The sequence below is a fragment of the Pteropus alecto genome, unplaced genomic scaffold (assembly GCF_000325575.1).
Source record: "Pteropus alecto unplaced genomic scaffold, ASM32557v1 scaffold86, whole genome shotgun sequence".
Taxonomy (NCBI): Eukaryota; Metazoa; Chordata; class Mammalia; order Chiroptera; family Pteropodidae; genus Pteropus; species Pteropus alecto.
In genome coordinates, this window is record NW_006442109.1 from 21,644,392 (window position 1) to 21,665,794 (window position 21,403).

General features: G+C 32.3%; 1 protein-coding gene across 1 annotated transcript in view; it reads left to right on the forward strand.

Moving 5' to 3' along the window:
- The window catches only part of ATP8B4 (ATPase phospholipid transporting 8B4 (putative)), a 145,363-nt gene that overhangs the window by 74,788 nt on the left and 49,172 nt on the right, over nucleotides 1-21,403 (forward strand). The window contains 3 exon segments of the mRNA XM_025038751.1: nucleotides 3,244-3,287; nucleotides 8,265-8,430; nucleotides 14,874-15,062. Of these exon segments, the coding sequence (XP_024894519.1) occupies nucleotides 3,244-3,287; nucleotides 8,265-8,430; nucleotides 14,874-15,062 (399 nt within the window).

Below are 21,403 nucleotides of genomic sequence, written 5' to 3' on the forward strand. Positions count from 1 at the left end.
TCCTTCACGTGCTTCATTAGGTTTAGTCCTAGGTATTTTATTCTTTTTGTTGCAATTGCAAAAGAAATTTTTTTTTCCTGAAAATTCATTATCAGAGTATAGGAACACTATAGATTTTTGAACATTGATTTTGTATCCTGAAACTTTCTTGTATTTGTTTATTATTTCTAATAGTTTTTTAGTAGAGTTTTTAGGGTTTTCTATATAGAGAATCAGATCATCTGCAAAAAGTGACAATTTGACTTCTTCATTCCTTATTTGGATGCTTTTTATTTCTTTCTCTTGCCCGATTGTTCTAGCTAGGACTTCTGATACTATCTTGAATAATTGAGATGATAGCGGACAGCCTTGTCTTGTTCCTTATCTTAGTGGAAAGCTTTTTAGTTTTTCACCATTAAGTATAATTTTGGCTGAGGGTTTATCATATACGGCCTTTATTATGTGGCTGAGGGTTTATCATATACGGCCTTTATTATTATTATATAAGGTACTTTCCTTCTATACCGATTTTGTTAAGTGTTTTGATCATAAATGGATGCTGTATCTTGTTGAAAACTTTTTAAGCATCTATTGATATGATCATATGATTCATATTTTTTAATTTGTTTATGTGGTGTATCACATTAATCGATTTGCATATGTTGAACTATCCCTGTGCCCCTAGGATGAAGCCCACTTGAATGTGGTGTATAATCTTTTTAATGTGTTGCTGTATTCGGTTCGCTAGTATCTTCTTTAGGATTTTTGCATCTGTGTTCATGAGAGATATTGGTCTGCAGTTTTCTTTTTTTGTGTTATCTTTACCAGGTTTTGGTATCAGAGTAATGCTGGCCTCATAAAAAGTGTTGGGAAGTAGTGCCTCCTCTTGAATTTTTTGGAAGAGTTTGAGGAGAATAGTATTAAATTTTCTTCGAAAGTTTGGTAGAATTCACTGGTGAAGCCATCTGGTCCTGGACTTTTACTTTTTGGTAGGATTTGATGATTGTTTCAATTTCCATACTGCTGATCAGTCTATTTAAATTTTCCAGTTCTTCTTAATTCAGTCTAGGAAGATTGTATTTTTCTAAGTACTGGTCCATTTCTTCTAGGTTATTAAATTTGGTGTTATATGCTTTTTCATGGTATTCTTGTATGATCCTTTGTATTTCTGCGATATCAGTCGTAATTTCCCTCTTCATCCCTGATTTTGTTTATTTGTGTCCTTTCTCTTTTCTCTTTAGGGGTTTGTCAGCTCTTTGTTGTATTTATTTTTTCTATTTCTTTTTGTTTTGTTTTCCATTTCATTTATTTCTGCTCTGATTTTAAGTATTTCTTTCCTTCTGCTTAGGCTTCATTTGTTCTTCCTTTTCTAGTTTTTAAAGATGAAGCATTAGGTTGTTTATTTAGGCTTGTTCTTGTTTTTGGAGATAGGCTTGTAATGATATAAACTTTCCTCTTATGACTTTTGCCATATCCGAAAAGTTTTGATATGTTGTAGTATCATTGTCATTCTTTTTTTATGTATCTCTTGATTTCTCTTTTTATTTCTTCTCTGACTCGGTTATTCTTCAGTAGCATGTTGTTTAGTCTCCATGTATTTGTGTTTCTTCCTGATTTCTTTTTGCAGTTTATCTCTAGTTTCAAAGCATTATGATCAGAGAATATGGTTGGTATGATTTCAACCCTCTTATATCTGTTGAGGCTATCTCTGTGTCCCAGTATATGGTTGATTCTTGAGAATGTTCCATGTGCACTAGAGAAGAATGTATAAGCAGCTGTTTTGGGATGGAAGGCTCTGTAAATGTCAATTATGTTCACTTGGTCTAATGTGTCATTTAAGGATGTTATTTCCTTGTTGATTTTCTGTTTGGATGATCTGTCCATATCTGACAGTGGGGTATTTAGGTCCCTTACTATGATAGTGTTTTGGTCTGTTTCTCCCTTTAGTTCTTTACATATCTCGGGGTTCTCTGATTGGGAGCATAGATATTAATAAGTGTTATGTCTTCCTAGTGCAAGATTCCCTTTATCATTACGAAGTGTCCCTCAGTATCTTAGGTTCAAAAATCTAGTATGTTGCCTTTTAAATTTTAGTCATGTTACTTTGAACTCAGTTCTTCAGTTCACTCTTCCACAGAACAGGAATGAAAATCTTCATCTGGCAAGTTTGTTATAAAGATTATTAATAATGTAAGTGCCTGGCACAGGATTGATGCAAGTAACTCTTATAATTATTACAAGAAATATAGTCCTGGCAAATAGTATTAAACTTACAAATGCCAAGCAAAAATTACAAAAATTTTAACAACCTCTAGATAGGGAAAAGATAAAATAAATTATGCGACATGGGCTATCATATGATCATTTAAAATTAGATTCACAAAGAACTTTTAATGACAGGAGAAATTCTTACATTTTAAGTGGTTGAAAAACTGCAGGAACCAGAAATTTATGAACAGTATGATGAATATATGTACACACACAGACACACACACAGTCTACCCCAAAACAACTCTATAAATATTCATTATCTCTGGGTGGTGGGACTGTTAATGATTTTTATTTTTACTTTAAATGTCCCATATTTTCTAATATATCCATAATAATAATATATCCATAATCCTTCTGACTGCAGAAGGCACTAACATTGTTTCAAGTTTACATGCTAACTTGACCTTGACATTACACAGATATATCTGGCCTGCACCAATATAGACAAAGGTGTACTCACTAAGTTCTCGCATTGATGAGAATTGGTCTCTCTAAGATATAATTTTGGATTCCCCAACACTGGGGATAAAGTAGAAGACAAAGTTTGCCTCTTGCAAACTTCATAGATAATGTAACAATAGAATAGTAAAATTTCAGAAAAACATAATTCCAAGTTTTGTTTTTTTGTTTAAATGTATACTGCATGTTAGTTCTATCTTGGGCAAATATGAGTATCTCTCTGGGGTAATTTCCATGTCTAAGGTAACAATTTTTTAAAATTTTTATTTATTTCAGTTATAGTTGACATGCAATATTATATTAGTTTCAGATGTACAGCATAGTGGTTAGATATTTATATAAATTACAAAGTGATCCTCCATAAGTCTAGTGCCTAGTGTTACAATTTGAAAACACTCCTACAAAGTCTACATTTTAATTCATAATGACACCTAGTAACGGTGCTTTAATGAATGAGTATATATCCTTAAAACTAAATGTCTAAATCTAGTTTCAATTTCCTTTATTTTTCATTCTCAATTTTTGTTTTAGCAGGTGAAGTACATGATAACCTGGCTCAGAAGACAGATATAACTAAGGTGTGGAGGTGATAAAATTTCATTCTTGCTTTTAATTTCAAATTGTGTATGCTTATTAAAAATGATGCATTCCTAGAGGACTGATTTCCACTATGACCAGTTGAGATACTTATGCATGACATTAAAAAAATAGATTCATATGATGTAAAATTTCTTCTTATTCAGGTCCCCCAACCACAGAGTTCCCACTGTTACATTTCTCTATTTTTTTATGTAGGTGGTAGCATATTATACATATTGTTTTTCAACTTTCTTTCTAATAATGCACCTTTGAGATGTTTTTAGACCAGTAAAATAAAAAGTGCTCCTTAAATTTTTTAATAATTAAATAGTATTTTGTTATATTGATGTTCTGTAAGGAAGAACTAATGGGCATTCAGGATATTTCCAAAATTTTGCTAGTAAAGAAAATGTAGCAAAAATAACAGTGTGTACATATGTTATTTTGCATGGGTCTTATACTCTCCTAAAGGTTCTATTTTTAAAAATGAAATTGCTGAATCAAAAGATATATGCATTTGTAATTTTATAAATATTGCCAAATTATGATTTTTGAATTTATACCAATTTAATCTGCCACAAGCAATGTATAAGAGTGTTGGCTTTCCCTCACCCTCACCAACACAATGTTTTATCAGAGTTTTTGATCACTGACAAAACTATGTGGAAAATGGTATATCAAAATAATTCTAATTTTAATTTCTGTTATTGTGAATGAGGTTGAATATCTTTTCATATTTTTAATAGCTAACTGTATTTTCTTTTCTCTGAACATTTGGTTCATAATTTTTTACCCTCTTTTCTATTGGTTATCATCCATCTACAGTTTCTGGGAATAAATGTCACTTGTTATGTTAAATTATTTTCTCATTGAGCTACTAGATTCTGTTTGCTAATGCTTTGTTTAGATATGTGCATTGGTATTAGACACATCTGTCCTCACTGTTTATTTTGGGAGTAATGTTTGCTTTGCTACCAATGTTTTATTTGCTTTAGAAACGGAATGCCTTTTCTTTATTTTAATATTCTAAAGCACAGTTCATATAATATCAAAATGATCTCTGTGTTAAAATTTTCATAAAATTCTGTAAAATTATGTGGACCTGGTGTTGTTGGGGCAGTAGCCCTTCGAAAATGTTCTCTATTTTCTTTTTCTTTTTTTAAAAAATTTATTTATTATTTTTTTTGTGGTGACGTTGGTTAACAAAACCAATGTTTCAGCTGTACATTTTAACAGTCAGGCATATATATATTTACATTGTGTGTTCACCTCCCATAGTTAGATTTCTTTCTGTCACCACATATTTGACTCCCTTTAGCCCATCTACCTCTCCCCTCCCACCTTCCCGCTACCTCTGATAACCACTAGTCTATTGTCCATATCCATGAATATTTGTTTGTTTGTTTGTCCTGTTCACTCGTTGCTTTTAGGTTTATGTTCCACATATAAGTGATATCATGTTATTTTCAACTTTTTCCGTCTGGCTTATTTCACTTAGCACGATTATCTCAAGGTCCATCCATATTGTTGCAAATGGCAGTATTTCATCGCTTCTTATGACTGAGTAATATTCCATTGTATATATGTACCACAGCTTCTTTTCTATAGTATTTATCTGTTTGGAATTTTTACCTCTACTGAAACAATTGGAAAATTATATTTTTCTAAAATATTCTCCAATCGAATAGGATTTTCAGATTTATTTGTAAAGAGTTGAGCAAAGAGATCACTTTCGATTCTTTTAATTTTCTCTGTATCTGTAGCTATTTCTTTTTCTAATTTCTTATATTTATTTTTTTCTTTCTTGATTATGTTCGAAAGTTGCCCCTTTCTCCCAAAAAAAGTACAGCTTTTGAATTTATTTATTATCTGTAGTTTTTCTTGTGTTTTAATCAATAAGTCCTGCTTTTATCTTTATTAATGCCTTCTTTCTTCATTCCTTAGGTTTCTTTTGTTATTATTTTCCTGACTTCATACTTAAATGCTTAAAAAATTTTTTATTTTTTCCTTTTTTTATACAAATATTTATGGCTGTTAATTTCTCCCTGAACACTGCTTTAGTTTTATCACATGAATTTTGGTATGTAATTTATTAAAGTGTCTTTATTTTTATTATATCAATTTGAGTATCTATATTGAATCTTGAATTTTTAAGGAAGAACTTTAAAATTTCCAAGTGTTGGGAGCTTTTTCTCTCTAACGTTATTGTACATTTAATAAAATAATATGTCTGTATTATTTCTACTTTTTGGACTTTATTGGGGTTTTCTTTGTATTATGATCAGTTGTTGTCAATGTTCTAGAGTCTTTAAAAAGATAACATATGTATATTCTGTTTTCAAAGTATAAAATTAGCTAGATGTTATTTATTTATTTAATTAACAGAAATGCCTTTATTTTTACTTTTAAAAATTTTATTCAATTTATTGTAGTAACATGGGTTAATAAGATTATATGTTTCAACTATACAAAATTAGCTAGATGTCATTAAGTTCTACTTTATTAATTATATTATTTAGGTCTTCTGTTTTATTATCTTTATATTACATGTTTGGGTTAAATAGATTAATTAAAGTGTTTTGATAATCTCTCTATAAATATAGCTTTTATATAGCCTGAAATTTTTGTTTTGTTTTGCTATTTGGGAGTGCATTAATGTTTAAAGTGGTTACATTTTTATTATGAATTACACAATTTAATATTTGACTCATTTAACTCTTCTTGGCCTGAATTCAACCTTATTTGATATTGAGATCATGACTCCTGGTTTCTTTTCATTTGCATTTGTCTACCTTTCATTTTCAATGTTCCTAAATGACTTTGCTTATAAGTGTGTCTCTTGTGTACAGTATAGGGTTGGATTTTGCTTTACATTCCAATCTTTCAATAAACGAGTTTGAGCTATATCTTTCTTAGTGCTATCATAATATTTTAGGTTATATTTTATGTCTACAATTTTTTAATAATTCTTTCTCTCTATGGACTCTTTTCTTTGTGTGTGTACATTTCTTGTAATATTTAGGGAAGTATTTTATTGTGTTTCTACTGTATATTTTCAAGAGTTTATATAGTACTCTTAATTCTGTTTTTCTTATGGCAGTGTCTATCAATATCCTAATGTGGACTTGATGAGATTATTGTATTTTTTTTCTTTCTCTCATATTTCTCTATTTTTATTAATGACACTTTAAAATATTAAATATATGTGGATTTCTATTAGTTAATTTTAATCTTTAAATAATATCTTCTGACTTTTGAATGTTAAAATGAGGAAATCAGTATCTTTTCCCAATTTTTTTTGGCTCTTTTCTACATAGTCAAGGTATATAATATATACATTTTGTTTTGTCATACTAATCTCTCTATTTATTTTATACTTAGTTCTTCCATTAAAGAAGATTTAGTGCTCAGCACTGACTCGTCTAACCAGTCTATTTCCCATCATTTTTCTAGTTATCCCTTATTTGGCTGAAGTTCATCCTCCAGTTTCAAGAAGGGTTAAGAAATACCTGTTCAAAAATGTTGACTTTCTATTTGAATTACAGTTTGACTGGTTATAATCATTTTGAGTCACAGTTTCTTACCTGAGGGTTTCAGAGAAGTCTAAGGTCAGCATGTAATTTACTCCTTACTAGTGAGTTGATCATTTTGCTCCTAATGTAGTTGTTTTCAAAATTTATTACATGAACAAAATAATCTGTGATTAAATAAGTCTCTATGATCCTGGGATAAACACAACTAACTGAGTGTCTTGTATACAGGTCTTCCCATATATTTGGATATAATCTAAAATATTATTCTATGGTCACCAAGACAATGTGTATGTCAAAATATTTTCCCATCAATTAGTTTTGCAAAGACATTATCACAGGACTAGTCCTTTGAGTACTCAACTTTTAGAAGTACTTTTTGTGTTTTCCAGAAGTCAATGAATTAACAGGGATCTTAATTACTATCAAATCATCTTCTACTATCCTGTTCATTATTGAACCCTACATCTTGGTTTTTTTTTTAACTCAACAAATTTTTAAGTGTACAGTTTACTTTTGTTAGCAAGAAGCGCAATGTTATACAGCAGATTTCTAGAATTTTTTCATATTGCATGACTGAAAACTCTATTCAGCAATTCCCCATTTCCCCCATTCCCAAGCCCCTGGAAAGTACCATTCTACTTTCTGTTTCTGTGAGTTTTATTACTTTAGATACTTCATGTAAGTGGAATCATGCAATATTCATTCTTTTGTGACTGGTTTGCTTAACGTAAGGTTGTGCCCTCAGGATTCATTCATGTTGTAGTGTTAGACAGGATTTCCTTCTTTTTTTTATGACTGAATAATATTCCACTGTATGTGTATACCACATATTCTTTATCCATTCATCTGTTGGTGAACATTTATGTTACTTCTATCTTCAGGCTATTGTGAGTAATGCTATAATGAACATTTGAGTGCAAATACCTCTTCAAGATCCCGATATTAATTCTGTCATTATATTATGCAATATCTCCAGTGAGATCTGAGAAAGTGTTCTGTAGCCAAACACATTAATATTTTTGCATCAGAAACTGTTAATTCACATTAAGTAAGCTAAAGATGTCTATAATTAGACTCATACCATTCCAGGTCAGATATTGCTACCAAGATAAGTTCAAGTCAGGTCAGATTTTGCCACTGAGTCGATTTTGGAAAAAATTTAGTCTTCAGAGCTTCTTTATATTTTGGAGTTGCAATAGCATTTGAGGATCTTTATAGCCACTGGATAGTTTTCTTCCCTATATGCTTTTGGAAGGGTCATAGCTCTGAAGTGAGGAGAGAATATTTAATAGTAATGAGGAAACAGAAAGCTGTTTTAGTGTCAGATGTTTGAGGCTGAAAAATCATATAAGCATTAAAAACGCTTAGAGAAAATGTTTTTGTGTTTTCAAAGATTATTGTTGGAATGAGGTCTATAGTTCTTTTGTTGCTGTTCTCCTACAGAAAAAAGAGCCTGTGGATTTCCCAGTCAACCTCCGAGTAGATAGAACATTTGAGTTCTTTGACCACCATCTGACGGAATGCATTAAATTGGGTGATCCCAAAGTGCATGAATTCCTTAGGTTACTAGCTCTCTGTCACACCGTAATGTCAGAGGAAAATAGTGCAGGTAAGTGGATAGTGTACCTGAGTAGTAAACTTTGTTTTTTAAAATTATAACTGATATTTTTATTTAAAGTATTTGGATTAGCTTGTCCTTATATTTATTTATGTCCTGAATGTTTTCCGCTTAACTCTCGTCGTTAACATGCACGTATGATAGATAACAGGTAACCATCAGGCATATACTTAGAATGAATTTTCTCAGTAATGGGGATAGATTTACACAGACAGAAGAATGCTCTTATTTATTCTCCTTTATGAACAAGTCCTCACACTTGTAAGATGGACCATTTTAATATTGAAGTAATGAGATAAGTAGATAATAGTATAATGAATCAGCTGCTTCTTCTAGTCGAGCCCGATCTATTCCATTTATAAGATTTTTTATTGCTACCAACTATTGACTAAAAGTTACCACTTAAATAATTTCAACTCAGAAGTAAAATATATAGATATTGTATATATACATGTACATATGTGTGTGATATATGTATATATGTACATGTGAATACATACATTTGACACTTATAAATGTTTGCTCTCTCTCTCTCTCACTCTCTTTCTAAATTCTTTTATTTCCTTGTTGGGACCATATTCAAGCCACAATTTTGTTGTTGGTGATGCTAGATTAACCCATTCCTCTGATTTTAATTGCTGTGAGGAGTCACAAAATTCTACTAAACTTATCTTTATAATACAAATGCCAATAATAATTTGTTGTATTTTCATTTGAGGATATCACAATACCTTTAAGTAAGTTTCTTTTATTTCTGTCTTTGAGATTTTTCATTTCTAAAACCTTTATTTTAAATGCAATCTGTTTTTATTTTAATGTTCTATTTTAGATCTCTTCGAAGATATTAATTACACTTAATTTGAAAATTTCTTCTGTTTTCTCTATTATGTATCATTTCATGGAATGTTGTTATTTGAGTTCTGTGTCTAGCTTTCAGAGTTTTCAAATGTTTGGTGATTTGTGGTTGCCTGTTCTTATTTGCGTTTGAGAATCCCTGTTTGTCTCTTGGTTAATATAGGTTCTGATTAAAATGGCCTGTCTGCCAGGATTGTGGGGGAGAGGCAAATATACAGCTTATCTTTTAGGTGTGAGGTTCCTCCCTCCTGCAATCTATATGCAACCTGGGGTTAACTCTCTTACTTTTTCAGATCTAGTGCTAGGAGTCTGTGCCAGAACTTCCATTTGAGAGAGAATTGTACTGAAAATCTGGCCTGGAAGATATCAGAGTCTTTGAGTTCCTTTCACTCATTTTCTTTCTCTTATCCTTGTGGAATTCCGAAGCTACTTCAGGAGCTTCTCAGCTTTGATTTCCAGCCTCAGCACTCAAATCTTCAAGGTGTTTTAGGTGGATTGTATACTTTGTGTTAAAGAACATTTTTAAGGTTTTTATCCTGTGAGCAAATATCACTGCAGCCTGTTTTTCAGAGTAAGCTGGCAGGAGGAGGAGCCCAAATGGTCCAGGATTGCTGAGTGGAATTTTTCAACTAATTTTACAAATGATCCACCAAGACCACTTCTGTTTTTTTTTTGTTGTTTCTCAGAGCGGCAAATCTTTGGGGGTTGCTATTAGCTCTGTATTCATTTTCTTTTGCAAATGCTTTGAACTGTGTTCTTCCTTATTTCTTCATTGATCAAATCTACTTTTTATCTTTCAGATATTTTTCAAATTTCTAGTTTACTGATAATATTCATTCTTTTCTAATATCACTTAAATTTTTTTTTCATAATGTGATATAGTTAAATTCAATAAAATATATAGATCTTAAGTGTATTGTTTGATGAGTTTTGACAATTACCTACATCCATGTAAACACCATCCCAATCAAGGTATAAATCTTTTCCGTCACTCCAGAGAGATTACTCATACTCCTTTCCAGTCCACATCACCAACCCCTGCCCAACCAACTACTGCCCTGATTTTTATCATCAAAGAGGAGTTTTGCCTGTTCTTGTACTTCATATAAATGGAATCATACAATATGTATTCTTTTATGTCCAATTTCCTTTACACAATGTAATGTTTTTGTCATTCATTCATATTGTCGTATCAATTAATAATAGTTCATTCTTTTTTAATGCTGAGTAATATGCCATTGTTTGAATATATCACATTTTTTTCCTTTCCAATCCTCCGTTCATGTATATTTCAGTTATTTCCAGCTTTGAGTTTTATGAGTAAAGTTTCCATAAACATTTTTATGTCTTTAAAAATATTTTTAAAAATTTGTATTTGGTATATATTTGGTATATACTTAAGGGAAATTGACAAGTCATAGTGATGATATGCTTAATTTTATAAGAACCTGCCCAACAATTTCCAAAAATGGTTGTATTATTTTACATTTCTACCATTTATGTATGAGAATTCCAGTACCTTCACATTCTTACTAACATTTAGTACTATCAGTCTTAAATTTTATGCATTCCAGTGGATATTTGCTAATATCTCTCTTCTGCTGTATAAAGTTATTTTGAAGTGCAGCAAGGTAAATGTAAGTATCCTTTCACCATATATTTACATTCAACATTACAACTTCTGTCTTTTACTTTGAGATATCAAATTCCAAGTGAAGATTTACATCACTGAGTAAAGGGAAATTACATTTGCTCTCCTTTTAAAGCTTTATTTATAGGTTAGATAGCTTAAATCCATGTATCTTAAAGTATATTGAAAAATATAAATTTTTCTCATGTAAATATTAGTTACAAAAGAACAAAACCCAAATCTAACAAACTTAAAACTATAATGATTATATAACTTATAGTCACAGGTGTTGCTTTTAAACGTGTGCTATTTGTTTCATGGATTAGTCATTTGGGGAAGTTGATATTCTCATTCCCTTTGCCAGGATGAAATTTCAGAAGTAGGAAAGTGGAAAATACAAGTGCTTCGATAGGATTTTTTTCCTATTTTAACAGATGGTAATTAAAGTGATAAAAATTTAGGATTTTTTTCTTATTATCTTATTATGTCAATCTTTTATAATTTGTTGAGGCTTGCTTTATGGTCTGGTATGTATTCAATTTCCATAAATGCTTCATGTGTGCTTGACATGAAAGTGTTTATACAGTTATTGAGTACTGGGTTCTAAATACATCCATTACATAATGTTCATTAATAGTATTCAATCTTCTATCTCAGTGGATTATTTTGACTATTTGATTTCTCAGGTAATGAGAGTACATTAAAATCATCAACTATAGTGGTGCATTAATCTGTCTTTATTTGTAGTTTTGTCAGTGTTTGCTTTATAGGATTTAAGTTCATGTTATTAGTTAGATGTTAGTTTAGAGTTGCGTGTTCCTTAAATCAAAACTTCTATCAATGTATATTGATCTCTTTATTTCTAGTAATATTTTTGCCTTAAAGTTTTTGTCTGCTATTAATATAGTTATAGATATTTTCCTTTTGTTAATATTTCCATTGTTTAGCTTTCCCCACTCTTTCTTGCCAACATTTTTCTTTATGTTTTAAATACATCTCTTGTGACATAATTTTTTTGTTTTTTTTTAAAGACTAAGATTAGTTTAATATGAAGCAGCTTCTCTGCCATTTGAAAAGAATATCTAGTTTGAGAAAACTAAAGGTTAAATAAAACATTTAGCGCATTTACCTTTATTGATTACCGATATATTTAAATTTTAAGTATTTTATATATAATTATTGATCTATATATTTATTTCTACCGTCTTATTTTGCATTTTATATTTGCCCCATCTTTTGTCTCTTAGTCTCTTCTTTTTTTGTCTTCTGATAGATTTAGTCCAATTTTTACTTCTCTGCTTTGGAAATAATTTAGCCTTATTTGTATTCTTTTTAGTGGTTAGCCTAGAAATTTTAGCATAATTAAGTTATCAAAGCCCAAGCTTTCTTTTGGACAAAGCAAGGACCTTAAAACTCTTCAATACTAATCAACCCTGTCTGACTTATGTACTAATCTTCTCATATATTTCCTTTTCTAATACCACAGATGTTATTATCATTTTCGTAGTCAGTGTTTGTGTAGATTTATTCTTATACATATACTTTACATATACTTACTAATTTCTATGTTCTTTAATACTTGTCCCATCTCTGATCTTCCATTGACCTAAAGTGTATTCTTTAGAATTTCCTTTAGAGAGAATCTAGTGGTAGTAAACTCTCAAAAGCTTTCTTTGAAAACAACTTTATTTCATCCTTCTTTTTTTTTTTATCCTTATTCTTGAATGATGTTTTGCTGTGTGTAGAAATTTAAGGTGACAGTTTTCTCTCAGCATATTGAGAATATTCCTCTGTATTCTGGTTGCTGTTTCTATTACTGAATAGTTAGTTGTCAGTATAATTGTGGCTTAAAGGTAATCAGTCTTTTTTCCTTGGCTACTTTTAAGATTTCTTCTTTTTTCATGTTCTTAGTATAGGTGTGAAATCTTTAAAAATTTATATTGCTTGGGATTTGTTGAGATTCTCCAAACTGTAGGATGTCATCTTTGATTACTTCTGGAGATTCTTCAGCCACATATTTCTTCAAGTATTGCCTCAGACTCATTTTCTTTCTCATTTTAGATTTTCAGTGTTAGATATTTTCACCCTGTTCTCTACATCTTTTAACAAGTCTCTCATTTTTCCATTTCTTTGTCTCTTTGGGATGTATTTTGGAATTTTTTTTTTTTAGTACATAATTCTCTAGTTGTATCTAATCTGAAGTTATTTATTTTTAATTTCTATAAAGTCTCTAATTATTTTTCAAATCTACTTAATTTCATGCCTTTCTTTTACATTTGAAATCTATTAAATATTTGTATGTGTTATTTCTGATAATTCCAATATCTAAAGTTTTTGCAGATCTTATTATCTCTTTTCTTTCTGTTGTTTTTCATTATGTCTTGTTTACTGTGATTTTAATGATTTTTCACCCTGAACTTTGGAACCTTATTTATAGAAATTCTTTGGGTCTGAAGTGGAGGCTGATTCCTTTAGAAAGAATTTGCATTTGCTTCAGTCAATGTTCTAATACAGGAACATGTTAAACTAAATTTTCAATTTTTTTTTTCAGATCACCCCGATATTGTGAATTTCCGATGCAAATGTGCATATGAGCCAGTCTGGTCATAAATTTTTAGGAGAAATTTTTTTTCCCACTTATAGATATATGGTTTTCCTTACAAGCACTCTTAAAGGGGGCACTGATTTCCAATTAATCCTTATATAGAGGAAATAGATTTGGGGAGGCAGTTTTAAAAGGTGGTCTCCCATTAGACATCTTAAGTATCTCTTCTCTTACTCAAGCCCTGAGAGGCTTGAAACCAATGATCACGTTCTGGTTCAGAAAATGTCCTCAAGGCAAAAACTGGCAATGCTTTCTTTATTCCATCTGTATTCAATCTTTGACCTAAACGATTCTTGCTTTCTTGCCAGTTCATAGATGTACTCAAAATATTAAAATATTTTATATAGAATCTATAGTTATTTGTAGCAGGGGAGATTGGTCCTGGTACCTAGTTCATCATAATGGCAGAAGTAAAAGTTACTATATCATTTTATATGTAGATCAAGTAATTATTTTATTTTTTTCCCTTTTTTGATTTTCAAAAATTAACTTATGCCTATAGTATCAAATGAAACCATATAATACAAATATTTCTGAAGGCAAAGCTACTAATTTTTTCCCTGAATTCCTCTAATCTCACCCTCTCAGGAGTAACCAATGGTGACATTTGATGTGTATCATTTCACCCTTTCCACTTGCTCATGTGTGTGTGTGTGTATGTGTGTGTGTGTGTGTGTGTGTGTGTGTGAATATATGCAGATATGTAGGTAATTTGTTTGTTTTTAATGAAAAAGAGTCATAATACATACATTAATATGCAACTTGTTTTTTTTATAATTTATTTTGGATATTGCCATAAACCAGTAAATATGGATCTAGCTCTGTGTACTTCTTCTAATTTATTTTTACATACAAAGGTAATATACTAATTTGATATAGAGGGCTTACTTCTACATGCTATTTTTTAAAGTACATTTTAATTTTTTTTTTTTTTTTTACTGCATTCTTTTTCTCTCCTCTCCCCTCTTATTCCCACCTCAACACATACACAATATTAGGTGCCAAGGATTAAATCCTGGTTTGATTCCTTACATTTCAGGGGGATTTCTTATACACCTTCTCATAAAGAGGTCTTTAGTGGAGACTGTAGTGGAATTTGGAGTATCTGCTCCATCACCCTGGCTGTGTGAACTTGCAAAAATCAAAACCTCTTCAGTCATAGGTTTCAGCAGTATAAAATGGAAATAATATTTTTAATAATTTCTACCTGAAAGACTTAGCATGAAGATTATGCGAATTGATATATATTAATTGTTTTAGTTTGTGAAACTTTCATGGCATATCTCTAATCACTGAAAATACTCTTTCTTGGTTGTTTAATCTATGTATCTCTTTTTCTTTTAGGACAGCTGGTTTACCAAGTTCAATCACCTGATGAAGGGGCTCTAGTGACTGCTGCAAGGAATTTTGGGTTCATTTTTAAGTCTCGAACCCCAGAGACTATAACAATAGAAGAATTGGGAACACGAGTTACTTATCAATTGCTTGCCTTTTTGGATTTCAATAATATCAGAAAAAGGATGTCAGTTATAGGTATGGTTGGTAGCTGAGATTATTTTGATCTTTCATAGTACTATGTTTCTCAAAGATGATTTCACTTTGGCTATATGCTGAGAGTTATGATATTTTTGTAACTTTAAGAACTGTCATCCTCCACTTAGTGTTATTGCTGTGGTAATAAGTATAACTAACATGTAACAAGCACTTATGTGTCCAACGCTGTTCTAAATGTACTACATGAATTAACTGATTTCATTTCATAATAACCCTATGAGGTAAGTATTGTATATTTATGACCATTTTAAAGATAGTGAAACTGAGACATGGAGAGGTTGGGTAACTTTCCCAAGGTCACATAGCTTGTAGTGAAATAGCTGGGATTCAAATCTAGGAGGTCAGACTGCAAAGCCCATTCACTTTATTGCTACACAACACTGGCTCAGGATGAGTTCCTGATTTACTTGGCACATGCTACTTGTTGTCGATAATGCTATTTTGTAAACATCATTTTCAGCCTCCTCATTACTATTCATTTACTCTGTTTACCTGCATTGCTGGAGATGATCACCTAATGTTGTAGATAGAACTACAATGAATACACGCTTTTTAAACTCTATGCTATCCTTCAGTGCTGCTTCAATGTCCCTCTCATTCTTACTTTGCTCCTGTTTTCTAGTTCTTATAACAGATGTTCTAAACCTTTGACCTTTCCTCAAGTCAACCCTGCCGCAGTCTTCTTCACTGTTGGAAGCTAAATTTATCTCCTATTTCTTTTTAAAAACAATAGCGGCCTTCAGAGACGTGCACCACTTTTCTTCATCCTCCTCTTCATCTCCAAGCTATAACTTTACTCATTCCTTTTCCTGCCTCAGGGAAAAATTGCTCTTGTTCCTTTTCATAGCTAAACATTCTACCTGGTCCCATGCCTTTTCCTTCCTTGATTGCTCCCTTCTCGCTTGGGTCTTTGATTTTTTCTTTATCACTTGCTCCTTCTTTCAGCCCGCAACTCTATTATACTGTTTCCTTAAAGATATTGTTTATCTTTGACCTCTACTGATTTTATAACTCCATTTCCTCTTTTATTTCTATTTTTACCTTTTTAGGATGAAGCCTCTGCTTCTACTACTCAAGAAGGAATGCTTTGTCAGAAGTTTCCAATCACCTCATGGGGAAGTCATCTATCTCTATCTATCTATCTAACTATCTATCTATCTATCTATCTATCTATCTATCTATCTATCTATCATCTATCACCTATCATCTATCATCTTTCTATCTGTCAATCTATCTATCTATCTATTATCTATCTATCATCTATCAGTCATCTAACAAATATCATCTATCATCTATCTATTTATCTGCCTACCTTCCTACCTATCTATCTTTTTTAATTTAGTAATATTTAGACTGTTTACCTTCTTCTCTTAACCCTCCTCTTTTGGCCTCTGTGATCTCACTGGATTCTGGCTCTCTTCTTGTCCTGTCTTTTCTTTCACAAGCTCCTTTGCTGACAATTTTCCATCCCACTTTCAGTGTTGGTACCCTTCTCTTTTCTCACTTCCTGCGCTCCTCTTGGATAATCTCGACCACTTGCATGGCCATATTTTCTATATTCTGTGTCCTTCCTATGTAGTTTTTCAGCCTCAATCTCTATCTGAGGTCCACATGCACATTTTCAGCCTTCTTCTGGATTCTGCCACTGGGTTGTACTATGATTACCTCAAATTTTATATGTCTAATATGAGACTTTCTTTCACAGCGATTGCTCTTTCTATAGCCCTTATTAAAATGGTTAACAATCACTTTTTACTGTATACTTGTCAGTGAACTGAACACTTTACAATGAATCATTTTATTAAATTCTTGAAATTCAAAGATTTTAAATAACTTGCTAAAGATTGTCACACAGCTGTTACATGACTTGTCACACAGCTGGTAAGATACAGAGCAAAATATTTGAATTCAGGTTTATCTTTCTCCAAAATCCAGCTTCAACCTCTATTGTAGCTCACTTGCTTTTGCCACTCCATCTCCTAAGCTAGTGGTTCTCAAACTTTAGCTCCTATCAGAAATACCAGGAGGGCTTGTTAAAACATAGATTGCTGGGCCTTAGTCCTAAAGTTTCTGATTCAGTAGGTTTGAGGCAGGACCTAAAAATTTATACGTCTAATCGGCTGATGCTGGTGCTGCTGGTCAGGTGACCACAGTTTGGGATCATTTCCCTGGACTAACGGATCATCAAATACTGTTCATTATGTTACCCAGAGCTGTCTGAAGCACTGATCAAATTTATCTCCTTTACTGCAACTCTCTTTAGTAGGCCTCAGCATCTCCCGCCTTATCTATAGAATCCTCAGGAGTCACCCTGTTTCTAAGGCTTTTCTTCTGAAAGCATCAGAATAACCTTTCTAAAGGTAGCCTTGAAAACCCATTTTATTGTAAAAGACTTCTGTCTTTTTCTCTTAATTCCCAGTACCACAGCTTTCTTTAAGGCTCTCATCATTGCTTGCTTCTGTTATTGCAATATCTTCAAAACTCTTCCCCTTTAAAATAATCCTCTCTGCTGACACCAGGGTATTCTTTCTAAAACGCTAGGCTGATTTTGCCATCATCTACTTAAAAAACATTGGTGGCTTTCTAGAACTTAAAAAATAAAGTCCTTAGCATGACATTCAGGACCATTTGCATCTGATCTCAATCTACTCTCCTTCCACTTCCCCAAACTTTGTGCTCCAACCTCACAAACCTTGCCATTCTCAGCATGCATTGTGCATTTTCACACTCTTTGCATGTACTATTTCTCCTATCTAGAACTCTCCTTTTCTCCACTTCTTTTCTTGGAAAATTCATACTCGCTTGGTAATATCCAATTCAACTGTCACCTGTTTTCTCAATTCTTTTTCTACTGTCCAAGTAACTGCATCCTCCTTTGTTCCCCAGAGTCCCTAGTTCAAAACCTGAGTGTGATACCAGTCCCATGATACCCATGATGTTCTCAGTCGTTAGAGTGTATGCTACCTGAAGGCAGGTGCTATGCCTTAGTCTTCTTAAACTGCCCAGGGCCAACCACAGAGCTTGGCACACAATAGATTTTCTATAAATGTTTGTTAAATAAAATTTAACCTAATACTTTGTAACTTATGAATATTCATCATATTAAATCAATTTTTACTGTAGAAAACATGTGTATATATAATTGTAGGGTTTTTTGGTCTTTAACTAATGGAAACTAGCCTGTTGATTACTCTCAGCAGGTAAAAATCAAACATCATCTGAGATGTTTATTTTTATTTTTTTGACATCAGGCTCTAGAAAGTCATCATCAGTGTTGCTGATGAGCTCATATGCTACTCTAAGTGTTGACCTAATGTATCAGCAAGAGCTATCTTCTATTTACAGCTTCAGGGGAGATGTTATTGATGTTGAGTTGGCCCAGAATTGGCTCTGAGGGAATTGACAAAAATCTAAGATGGCTACACAGGGAAACACTTGGCTTTTTCTCAGCATCAGTCACCATTATAGGCTGTGGATAAATCACAGCCTAACCACAAACATCAGATGTTTGCCTTAACGAATCCCATATGAAGAAAGGTAATATTCTACCACAAAATGCATGAAGGCTTGCGAGCTTTATTTTAATTCTGTTTGGTTTTTAGTCTGGAGGAATTTGAAAGGACTGCATGAGGATAAAAATGTCTGATAACAAGGCAAAACACAATGCTAGTCTCATGATTGTCACATGCTTGGTATATGGGGGCAATACCCTGATGTGAAGACTCAGACATATGTTGCTGCTGCTGCTGCTTCTTTCCTCTTCCTCCTCCTCCTTCTCCTCCTCCTCTTTTTTCCCCTCTCCCTCCTCCCCCTCCTCCTCCTACCCCTCTTCTTCTCCTTCTTCCTCTTCTCCTCCTTTCCTACACTTTTTGGCTATCATTCATTGAATCCTAAACTTATAGTTTCAATACCAGTAATACTTGCATTTTGAGGCAAGAGCCCTGATTTAATTCAGAGGTCTCTAAATAAAAAAAGATTTCCATAAAGGATTACGTCAGAAGGTATAGGATCTACTATATTTAAAAAAAAACATATAAATCTCAACTTATAGTTTTGAAGGACCAATTCTACTAATTGTGTAAATAACAATTCAAAGATAGTTATTAATAGATGCAAGTTTCAGATATCATTAAAGAAGAATTAATTATAATAGCTCCTTGAAAAACCCTTACAAGATCTTTAAATAAGGATTCTTCAACTTTAAACTTTTTAAAGATTATCAAAGTACAAATCACACTGCCATATGACAGGCATTTTTTTGTGTAAATATATAAACGGCCACCCAACTGAGATACCACAAAGTAGAATTTTTCATCATCTTCCACAGTGTTACTATTTATTGACTTTAACAGCATAAACCTGGAAGTCATTTATAATCTTTTTCTTTTCTTTATACCACAAAGGCATAGCTTCTGCTTTTTATGAATTTTGCATAATTATAATTACACTCAATTAAACAAGTGTTTATTAAGTGCCTACCATGTTCCAAGGATTTGAAACTAAAAAAGACTGTGGAATTGAAAGATGTTCTGTGTGGTTGCATCGCAGACAAGGTGATGATGCAGGGTAGGAAGTGGGCAGGAGAGGGGCAGATCTTGATGATATCTGTTTATGCTATGTTAAGGGGTCCAAACCCAATTTAAGGTCCAAACCCAATTTTAGAGGGAAGCTATTGCAGGATTCTAAGAGTGGTGTGAAGATGATTCTGGCTGGATTAAAGAAGAGTCTAGAAGGCAGCAGGACTGGAATGAATAAAATCATTTAGATTAATGTGATAATTGAGGCAAGAGAGAAGGTAGTAGAGAGAAATTCATTGTTTCTATTGATGTATGGATAGTGAAGGGGGAAGAACTTTGAATGTCGATCAGATATCTGATTTGGGAGACCGAGTGAATGGTAAAGCTGGATATTGAGACTGGAGACATGGAGGCAATAGCTAGTTACTAGAGGAAGATAATGTTTCTATTAAAGGGACTTATACTGGATTAAGAGAAGGCATCAGAGATGGAAAATATTCATTGAATCAGAAAATTGTAGAGCTGAAAAGGAACTTAGAAGTTGTTTAAACATCTTCTTTTCACATGTAGAAACTGAGATAGAGAGATGATGATATTTGAGTTTGAATTTGGAGTGCCTAGGCACATCCAAAAGGAGCTGTCCAGTTGGTAGTTAGATGTACAGGTCAGAAAGGAGTGTTGGAGATGGATTTGGGCAGGAAATATACATTGGGGAGCCATCATCCTATTGATGGAATCTAAAGCCTTAGAAAAGAATGTGACTGCTCAAGGACAGTGTGAAGGGTGGGAGAAGTAGGTCCTGGAGTAATTCTCTAAAGAACACCAATATTTAAAGGACAAGCGATGGGAAATATTCTCTAACTGGAAATCCATGACCTTTGTCCAGGCTCTGCCCTCATGTTATTTTGTGTTCTTTTAAATTTATTTTTGAAAGGCTAACTTCTGAAATGACCAAGATTTTATTAGCCTTTAGATTTCCTAGCAGAAATGATAGAAGCTTTGAATGAAGCCTTGCTGAGCTGCTAAAATAAATATTTAGTGAGTAAAATTAAGCAGGATTTCATGAAATTGGATTTACACAAACTCAAAGTTAAAGGGGCTAATGCTAGGTTAACAGGAAGCATCGGAAATAAAAAGTTTTATTGAATCAGAAAATTGTAGAGCTGGAAAGGACCTTTCAAGTTAAAACTTTAAACTATCTCCTTTTCACATGTAGAAACTGAGATAAAGAGATGATAAGGGATGTGCACAAATCACAGTCAGTTTGTGATTTCTCTAGACAAGTGGTTTTCAATGTGTGGTCCAGGAAACTCTAGGAAAACTTCAGAGTTTTTCAAAGGGTTCACAGGGACAAACAAGTTTTCATAATAATACTAATGTCTTTTGTATTTTTCATTTTTTCTCATGAGTAACTATGGAGTTTTACAAAAGCCACATGATGTGTGATATAACTGATTGGATGCAGAATCAGATATGAAAATCCAACTGTCTTCTATTAATCCAGACATTAAAGAGATCTGTAATTATGGAAAACAATGTCATCCTCCAAACTAAAATTTTTTTTGAAAAGATAGTTTTTTAAAAAAATGTTATTTATATTAATATATAATAGGATTATTATTATTGTTATAGTAATATTATAATTAGTATCATAAGACTTGATGTAATAAAATTTCTGTTTTAATTTCTAATTTGGTAAATATTGATAGATATTACCCACATTAAAAAAGGTCTTTGGAGTCCTTATGAAATTTTAAGAATATAAAGGGATCTTGAGACCAAAGTGTTTGAGAACTGATGCCC